At 27.6% G+C, this 10,465-nt stretch overlaps 1 protein-coding gene across 1 annotated transcript; it reads left to right on the forward strand.

The window, feature by feature from the left end:
- Positions 1 to 2,932: 2,932 nt before the first annotated feature.
- LOC114258360 (SPX domain-containing protein 3) lies at positions 2,933 to 6,394 on the forward strand. Its single transcript, XM_028198326.2, has 3 exons — positions 2,933 to 3,363; positions 4,425 to 4,590; positions 5,518 to 6,394. The coding sequence occupies exons 1-3, from the start codon at positions 3,118 to 3,120 to the stop codon at positions 5,883 to 5,885; spliced, it is 780 nt and encodes a 259-aa protein (XP_028054127.2). The 5' UTR covers positions 2,933 to 3,117; the 3' UTR covers positions 5,886 to 6,394.
- Positions 6,395 to 10,465: the final 4,071 nt, after the last annotated feature.

A 10,465-nucleotide genomic window follows, 5' to 3' on the forward strand; every position in this document is an offset into this window, starting at 1 on the left:
AAAGTTGATAATCAAAAAATAGAAGTTAAAATCATTTCTCTCTTAGCTTCTCAATAATCAATTCGCCTTCAGTTTATTTAAGTTATTTTTGTCACATAAGTTGTAAACAAAATTTGCATAAAATACTTTGGGACAAATTTTTAAAATAGAAAAAAAAAAAAGAAGAAGAATTGATTATTGAGAAGCTAAGAGAGATAGATAGATTACACTCACATCCCTTGAGGTTTGAAAAAAAAAATACAATTAGCTCCACACTTCGACATAATTATTATATTGATCCTCCTTTTAGTAAAACTAAAATAACTAAAACTAATGTAGATAATAAACAGATATTAAAATAAATAAAGATAAATATACATTTTAGTAGAAAATAGATGAAAATATCATTTTTTTATTTACACGACTAACGAATTATATATAAAAAAGTGTTTAACTGTTATGTAAATTAAATATCAAGAGAGGTCAATTACGTCAAAAGTATGAAGCAAATTGTATTTTTTTCAAACCTATAAGGAGGTGAGTGTAATTTATGGTAGCTCACATAATAAGTTTCATCAGCCTTGTTAATGATAGATGGACGGAAAGATGACATTGAAACATGACTTGAAGTGTAAAAAGTTAACGAGACAATTAAAAATGACAGAACCAAACTGAGATCATAATAAAAGTATATGAGTGTTAAGTGTAATTAATTACATTGAGCTAGTTTCATACATAAATAGACATAAGTATTGTGAAGGAAATATTTCATTTAATAAAATTGTAATCCATCATATTAATGATTTATAATTATCACTTCATTATAAATTCTACAACATAATTGAAGTAAAAAAGTTTAGGAATACCTACAGAAAGTTCTAAATATAGAATATATAGATGTGACACATATATTTATATCTTTACAATTACATATGTAAATATTTTTTATTTCACATTTGTATATTCTATATTTGAAATTTTTTATGTTCTTAACACAGACTTTTAAATTTGAAATTAAAATACAAATTTATTAATGTAAATCTTTGGTGCCATTAATGATGAATAAGAATCTGCATTCTATATAGAAATTCCCAATAGTCCAGGAGCACATACCAATATGACAAGGACATGCGATAGGAATCTACTTATGATTCTCTCTTTTATTCGACAAGTTATTCGATGATCCTAAGATTATTTTTCAGCACCTAAGACTCGCACATTCGTGCAACCCTTATAATAATTTGGAGAAATTATATATACATATATATATAATTAAATATTTTAATTTTTAATTTTATTAATTTAAATTTAATTTTTTTTATTATTTTTAATTTAAATTGTTTATTTATTTTCACTAAGTAGAATTTGATAATAAAAAAAAAGTATTTTAATTATTAAATTTAACGAAAAATAATACTTGAGACAATATATGTAAACTTATAAAATATACATTTTTGTTGGTTTTACTTAATGAAAATATATTGATGATTTAAATTAAAAATAAATTAAAAGATTAAGATTTAAATTGATAAATCTAAAAACTCAATATTTATTTTGTTACAATGATCAAATTTTGAGGATTTTTTCTTTTTATTTTATAAATTTTCCTAATAATTTTAAAGGGTAAACCCCAGTGCATTTTGAATTTTTTTAAATTTTAATTATTAATATTTATAAAATTTTCAAAATTTTTTACTAAGACAAATTACATATGAGTGGAATAATTTAATAAAAATTATATTACAGATAAAAATATTTTTAATACAACTCTAATATATTAAAAAAGTTTGCAGTAAACACGATAAAGATTTGCACTTAATGGAATAAAAATTGTCACTGACTATTCCACCACTTTGAGATTTTCCCCAACTTTGACCTTTCTATGCACTTCACAGGGACGGATTTAGCATAATACTAGGCCTAAACTTTTAATGTTTATACTAGTGGCCCTATGTATATAAATTATGTCTTATATATCTCTTCTAAAATTATAATAGTATCTCTACTTAAAAATCTTCTTGTATTTTGAAATTTTAGATGCTTCATTGTATCCTTTTGAAAAATATGATTATGGAATTATAAATCAAATTGATGTAATTCACAACTACTGATGCAAAAACAAACTTGTTAACAAATGCCTTTGGGACACCCAAAAAAAAGAAGAAGAAGAAGAAGAAGATAATACTCCAAGATAATACTCCAAGAATGTACGAAACACCTTGCTTTTATTTGAAAATATTTTTCATTGATTTTAGAATTCTTTTGAGATTTTCACCTGTTTTTAAAAGCACTTTTTACCCCAATCCAATATTACTCATTAATATTTGCCAAACAATTAGGCTTCATTTGTATTTAGAGATTTGAAATGCAAAGATTTGACATTAATCATTCAAAGCTCAAATTTTTATTTGATAGTTTAGTTACAAAATTCAAAATTGTGTTAAATAGTTTTATCATGATATATTTGAAATAATTATATAAAAGTAGTTATTTGAAATCATGTTAACGATTTTCCTTCTAACTACTACAAGGATCCTACTAAAATATATCCTTTCTGTCTCCGCTTATCTTCAATGTTGTCAATAATTTGTTGCCCCTTCGCTAAGTTCTTGACTCAATCACTGCACCTTCATTGTCACCCACTTGTCAACCAATTGTTTCTGATTTTTTTTTTTTTTCTCTATGTTCCAATGCATATTCTACCCATGATTTTCATATAAATTTTTTATTTTTATAATTTTTTTTAAAAAAGACAGATAATGAAAACGAAATGAAACAGAGTGATATGTAAAGCCTCTCCTACCACATCACCCAATAGCTACATTTGATTATTATAGTACCAAAAAAGATCAATGGCTTAGGCTTGGTGTCAAGAACGAGCACAATAACCGAATATGCCGCGAATTCTCTCACTTCAACTTCTCTTTTATGTCTTTTTCCTAACCCCCATTTCACCACGCCAAGCATATCCTCTCTAAATATTCTAACATCTTATCCTAAATAAAACCCACCCCACAAACCCTTTAATTCCGCAACATTCATCATTACACACTTTCACAAATCTTGATCTTTCTTTCTCTTTTTCACTCACTTTCACTTTTTAAATCTTGGGTTTAAGAGAGATTAAACTCGGGTTAAATGAAGTTTGGCAAGAAATTGCAGCAACAAATTCAAGACACCTTGCCAGGGTGGCGCGACAAGTTTTTGTCGTACAAGGATTTGAAGAAGATCGTTAGGTTAATTTCGTCGGCTTCTTCAATGATGGAAGGATCGCACGAGAATGGAAAGACTGAAGAGGAGTTTGTGTACTTGTTGGACAATGAGATCGACAAATTTAATGCCTTCTTTATGGAACAAGAAGAGGATTTTGTTATCTCGCATAAGGTAAAAATTTTATTGTTGTTTTTTGAAATGTATACTATGGTGTTTTTTTTTTTTTGGTGAGGCATTTAAAAGCAAGTTAAGTGAGATATTAGTAGCTCTACTGAGTTGGCAGCTTCAAAGAAAAAAAATAAAATAAAAAATAAAACTAAAATATCACATTAAGATAGGACCCACACGATTGTCGCATTATTAGAGCAGCTCTAGAGCTCTTGCTTGAGAGCTCTGAAACATTTTTCCAGAGTTTTTTTGGTTAAACAGAGTAGTTGGGTTTATTTTGAACTTCATGGAAAAAGACTTTTCGGTTTTAGTTGAAAGACCAAGAAAGGTTTATCTCTGAGACAAAGGGAAACAATTACTTATTAGACTAAAATGGTAAACCCAACTCTTTTTTTCTTTTTTTCTTTTTTTGGGACCTAACTTGACCCAACTCTTGACTTAATGGTAACTCAGTTAAAGATTAGGGAATGCTAAAGTTGCACGGAAGCTCATTTTTTTGACTTAGCTTGTCTATGGTTTTAGAGACATCGATGGAATGGTTTAGTCGGGCCAGTAAGTCCACCACAAGTCTAACTTTGAGGATATTCTCCAAATATTCGATGTGGTATTTGGCTTGTAACAAGTTTGCTAGCTTTGTAGATATCACACCAAATGAAACTCAACATGGAAGTTAAACAGGGTGTTTTGAGAAATTAATTAAAAACTGACTTTTTAACTTTTGTGACTTTTTTGACTAAAAAAACTAGTTTTTTTGTTATTTTTTGTAGTTTTTTTGACGAAAAAAAATTAAAAAGTCAAAAAGCTGACTTTTAACTTTATACCGAAAACACCTTGAAATCGTGCCTTGAAACGGCTGTGGATAAATTCCCCATTGAAAGACATGTTAGGCAAAAGTTAGACAATCAAGTTCATTTTTTTACATAATTATAGATATTTGGGTTAAAAAGTGTAATTTACTCTTCTCCTTTATTTTCTTTCTTTTCCTCTTCATGTTCTATTCTCTTTCTCTACAAATTCAAAATCCAAGAGTTGTATTTCTTGAGCTCAACTATCTGTTGATCCAGGAATTGCAACAGAGAATTCAGAGAATAATTGATATTTGGGGACCAAATGGTAGTCTTCCATCAGAGGAGGATTACAAAGAGAAAATGGGGAGGGTCAGAAAAGACATAGTCAATTTCCATGGTGAAATGGTGCTCTTGATGAATTACAGCAATGTCAATTACACAGGTACAACTCAACCAGCTTCACCTCTTCCCAGTTTTGATGATCAAAATTTTACAAGTAATCTAGAATTTTAAATTAAATTTCTTTATCATTTGATATGTTATCAAGTGTAACGATAGACCCTATCTCTTGTGCACTACAACAAATAAAAGTTTCAAGGACTAATTTTTTTGTCCCAAAAGTAAAAATTTTATTGCAAAAAAATTTGGAGATCAATTTTTGTCGTCATAAAGATAGTCAAAATTTTGAAAATATCATTAATAAATGCATTTTTAGAGACAAAATAATTTAGTCCACAATATATGTATATATATTTTTTTGACAACAATTTTGGTCCCAAAATGATAGTAACTTATCATTAAATGTTCAATTTCTTCACAAAAAATACAATAATGACATTTTTTTCAACAAAAATATTTCATCCTTAAAAAATGATTTGGTCTCTAAATTTTTATCTCTAAAATTTTAATTTATTGTAAAATGACTAGTAAAATGTCACGTTAGATGGCAAACAAATTTAATACAAAATCTTATCACATTGATATTACTCAATTTTTATACCAAAAACTGATACATCATATGACAAAATTTAAATTAAAAAAAAATTGTCCCTTTTTTTGCTTGAATTATTCCCTTTTAAAAATAAATAAATAAATATGCACTGATACAATCTATAAAAAAGTATGTTTATTGCACCACTGCAGCAGTGACACGTCATTTAATTTGCAACTTTGATAGAAAAAAATTTATCATCACAACAGTATTGACTCAACCCTAAACTATATGCCAAAAAGACAAAGTTCAATGACTACTACTACTCACCATAATTCAAAATCTTCTCATAATGAGCTGTGATTGTTTTGTGTCTTAGTCACTCTATAAAATTGTCAATCAATAATGAGAAAACTTTATACAATTTGATTATTGTAGGGTTGGTTAAGATATTGAAGAAGTATGACAAGAGAACTGGTGGGTTATTGCGTTCGCCCTATATTCAGAAAGTGTTACAACAACCTTTCCTTAAAACCGATGTCATCTCAAAGCTTGTCAAAGAATGTGAAAGCACCATAGACACGATGTTCCCAGTCGTCGGAGGAAAAGGAATGCGAGGAGGAAGAGAAGAAATTGAAGTTTCAAGTGAAGGAATTTTTAGGACTACAATTATAGCACTGCTGACCATGCAAGAGATTAGAAAAGCGAGCTCTACGTACAATCACTTCTCTCTACCACCTCTCAATTTGTCAGACTTCGATCTCATTAAGTTCTTTCAATTATACTCATACATAATCTTTCCCTAATAAAAAGTAAAACTATAACAATACACACATATATATATATATATATATATATATATCAATCAGTAAAAAGAAATTTTATCGATGAATCCAAAAGAACAAAATAGGACACTAATACAAATATCAATAAAAAAAAGAAGGTGTAGAATGCATTCCAACTACGTTGGCATGACCAGGCAAGCACTATCATACACAAGCACCAATCAAGAACAGAAAAGTTGGCAAGGAACCAACCAAACCTAAAGGGGAAGAACAGCAGAGAAAGAAACAGCAACACAGAAACAAAACAGGGAACGAGCAGCAAAAAACAAAAGCATGGCATGTGCACTTGGAGCTTATTTGTAGAATATTTATAATATTATATTTTCATATTTTAATAATATTGTATTTTTATATTTACATATTTCCTTAGATTACTTGGTGAGCACTCCTTTATAAGCCTATACATAGGTCACTTCTTGTAACAACAGTTAGTATTAATCTTTATACAATATTTCTCTCTTTACCCACAATTGCAAACAATTGTCTGCGTGTGTGTTTTTTTAGGGAGAAATGCTAGAACTATATGCTATAGTAGAAATTTGTTGTTAGGAATTTTCGGCATTAGTTTGAGCAAATCTCTCTGCACTTCGAGTTGAGTTTGATAGACCTTCACTTAATTCAAGTTACAACCTTATTTTTTAGTAGTAGTTGTTTTTGTTGAAAGTTGATTATTAGTTTGGAAGCTCTTATAACTTGGATTATAAGCCTATTTTTCTATTTTAAAAAAAATTAGGCCGTTTGGGATTAATGATTTTTCACAAATAAATCAGCTTTAGCTACTTAAAAAAGTCTTTAGAAACTAAAAATATGTCAAATGAACTATTTTTTTTGTTAACATTAAATTTTTTATTGGCTTATTTTTACCTAATTTTTTTTGAACTAAGGGGTCATTTGGCATGTAAATATTTTAATCAAAAAGTCATATTTTAATCAAAAAGTCATTAAAAAGTCAAAAAGTCAAAAATTTTCTTCCTTTCTGTTTACTTTTTGCATAATTTTTTGTAAAAAAAAATTAAAAAATTATTCTTAAACATTTCAATATTTTCACCTCATATTTTAATAAAAAAAAATCCCTAAAAAACACCACTTCCTAATTGGATCTAACTCTTGAAGAAAACTTAAAATTGACTCAAATAAGTCAATAGATATAAATTGATGACATCATGCATATAACCTGCTAAGAATATTTCCATGGCATATTCATCCTTACCAAACCAATCGTATTCAAAGCATTGGTTTTGACAACTTCTCCTAGAATTTCCAAAGACTGACTATTCTTTCCACTATATATATCTATGTAGCTTGTTTTGAGAAGAAAGTTAAAAGTTGATTTTTTAATTTTTTTTTTTTTGAAAAATTGTTAAAAAAAAAATAGAGAGAAGATGTGATTCAAAAAAGTCAAAAAATTACTTTTAATCATGTTCCCAAAACAAGTCATAATCTCTCTCTTTTTTTTTTCTCTTTTTTTTAACTCAATCAAACATTATCTTATATTAGACAATTAAAGTTCAACCATAGTTAAAAAGTAAAAGAGCCACCAAGTACAAATTAGGAAAAAAATTAAAAAATATATACAAAAGGGTTCGACAAAAATCAAATTGGGCTAGGCATTGGGCCAAGTCTAACCATCACAAGCCCAGCCCTAAACAAATTTTTAAATCACAAGCTCACCACCACCCATTGAACCCAATAGATAATATACCTTGAAAGGCTATTAAATTATTTAGACAATTTTAACAATTATTTAATTTTAAAATGATAATAAAATTCAGTTATAAAATAAATATAAATTTTCAAGAAATGTTTTCTTGTCTTTTATTATGTTCTTAGTTTGTTTTGTAATTAAATAATAAAAAATTTAAAATTAAAATTTTATAAATGGTCAGGCTGAAATGGTTGGGTTTAAAATTTTATTATCTCAACCTCAACTTAAAAATTAAATGTGATCAAAATTTCACCATTACTGGTCTTATGAGTTAATTTTTATTTTTTTTCTAAGAGGATGTTTGAGGTGCACTACAAAAGTGTATTTATTTATCTTTTTATTTCTTTTGAGTTATATTATCTATTTACTTTTTTACACATTTTTTTTTACACATTTTTTTTAAAAGTTAAAAAATATACTTATTTAAATCATTCCAAATCATACATAAATCTTTTAAAAAAAATAAATAAATGAGTATGGCTAGCAACACACCCATATTCACAGCCATTGACACATCCAGTGGACGTGGCATTGCCACATCATCACATCGGACCCACCGCTAAAACGTTTTAAAATAAGACAAATGACAGTCTATTCTTTTATGTTGAGTCATTTTTTCATTTTGGTTTCTAAATTTATTTTTTCTTATTTTGACTTTTTATATTTTAAATATACTCTAAAAACTAATTTATGTCTAAAATTGGATAAAAAATTAGGCATTCACAGTCACTTGGCATAAATATATTTTATGGACAATTACAAAAAAAAAAATCTCAATATTTGAGACTTGTAACAAATGAACTCTAAGTTTTCAATTTTATCAATTTAACTATTAATCTTTTCATTTATTTTTAATTTAAACAATTTGTTTATTTTTCTTAAGTAAAATCAACAGAAAATGAGTATTTTAGTTATTAAACTCAATCAAAAGGGTATTTCAATAAGCCAAAAAAAAAAGCTATCTCTTTTTCTGAATTTTTTTACTTTTCCAGTCCGTCTTGTATACATGTGTTTAAAAAGTAAAAAAGAAAAATTGAAAAAGAAAAAATAAGCCAAAAAAAACTCCATTATTTTTGTCTTTTTTTTGGTCTTTTCTAAATTTTTTTGAATTTTTTAAATTTTTTTGGTTCGTCTCAGCGAATTAAATTTAAAAGACTAAAACTTTTCGAAATTTTTAAAAAAAAAATTACTAAAGACGATTCTAAGTCCAAAAAAAAAAAAAAAAAAAAAAAACTATCAGATAAGCAAAGGCATGTAAATGACGTTTGATTGAACAATTTGTAATCAAATTCTTAGAGGGGATAGCTTAAAGATATTTTTTATTGAAAATTTTTAGAATTTAGATTACACTAATTCTGTCTGTTAATAGTCTCTAGTTTCCTTTAATTGTTTCAAATCTATTAGTTATTTTTTTTAAACTGAAATATGTCATTACAGTTTATTTAAAATACGAATTGTCCTATATAGTTTTGAAATTACAAAAATTCTATTGTCAAAATTTTTTTGTTTAACAATATTAATAGAAAAAAAAGCATAACTACTCTTCTATAGAATAATAAAATTGTTTAAATTTTAATTAAAATATATTTCTGATATCATTAATAATTGTTAATTGACCTGATAAAGAATTGTTTATTGTGTGATTAAAAATTTAAAAGGGTAAAATATAATTTTCAAAATTAGACAAATATTTCTAATTTATCTTTATTATTATTATTATTATATTATTATTAGTCTAACTGGTAGCGGTGTGCATAATACCGTCGAAACCGCCGGAACCGCCAAAATCGCACCGAATCGAATCGAACCGCACCGCCAAGGCAAATTCGTTATTATTTGCCAATCGAACTGCCGGTTTTTTGTAAGAAAAATGGCAAATTCTAGTGATACTTTTATCAATCCGCCGGTTTCTATTTTTCTTCCAAACCGCACCGACCCGCACTGCTATTAAATCATGTTTTATAAGATTCTAAATTTTTTTTTTTACTTAAGATTGCTTGTTGTTCTATACCTTAGAATATAGTATTACATTAGTGCTCAAGGGGAATTCAAGATGTCAGTAATCCAAAATAAAGTTGGATTCCAATTCACTTTTCAATCTTTTTTTTTTTTTTTTTTTTCTGGCTATGTTGCAAACTTGCATCAGCTCACTTTTCAATCTAAATACTTTTCAACAGTAAACATTTTCAATATATTGTAAATCCTGAATGATATTAATTTTATGTATTGTATTTGATCATTGTAGCTTCCACATATGCTTGTAATGAACTGATGGCATAGTCGTTGATATTATCATGTTGTTGCTACACTTGCTGCATCAGAAGAAAGCTTCGCAAGATACTTAACATCACGGTATCTCTCATCTTTTTTTTACTCTTTAATTTAAGTTTTGTAATTTGAATTATATTTTTTATAAACCGCCAATCCGCCCGAACCGCCAAGGCAAATCCGTCATTATTTACCAACTGAACCGCCGGTTTTTGATAAGGAAAATGGCAAATTCTAGTGACACTTTTATCAATCCGCCACCCGCCGTACGGTTTCTATTTTTCTCTCAAACTGCACCGACCCGCACCGCGCACACCCTTACTAACTGGTGGACTGTGTTGATACAGTATTGTCACATTAGCCGATTGTATAATGGGGCATTTACACACAAGACATAATTTATGAATTTATACTCCATTAAATCTTAACTAAGATTTTTTAGACTTTCAAGCCCTATTAAAATTTTAATAGTCGAAATTGCCTTTAAAATAAGGAAAATGTTTTGTAACTCGAAACATTTTCCCCCGAATTGCCCGATTTTTGGAAACGACATCGTTTTGATTTTGAT

This window comes from Camellia sinensis, chromosome 2, assembly GCF_055761805.1.
Source record: "Camellia sinensis isolate YWXY chromosome 2, ASM5576180v1, whole genome shotgun sequence".
Lineage (NCBI taxonomy): Eukaryota > Viridiplantae > Streptophyta > Magnoliopsida > Ericales > Theaceae > Camellia > Camellia sinensis.

Bases quoted from the DNA above. Each gene is read 5' to 3' on its own strand.
- LOC114258360 (XM_028198326.2), top strand. From the start codon at position 3,118: ATGAAGTTTGGCAAGAAATTGCAGCAACAAATTCAAGACACCTTGCCA. The intron at 3,364-4,424 runs GTAAAAATTTTA...CTGTTGATCCAG, and splicing joins ATTTTGTTATCTCGCATAAG to GAATTGCAACAGAGAATTCA. The intron at 4,591-5,517 runs GTACAACTCAAC...TGATTATTGTAG, and splicing joins CAGCAATGTCAATTACACAG to GGTTGGTTAAGATATTGAAG.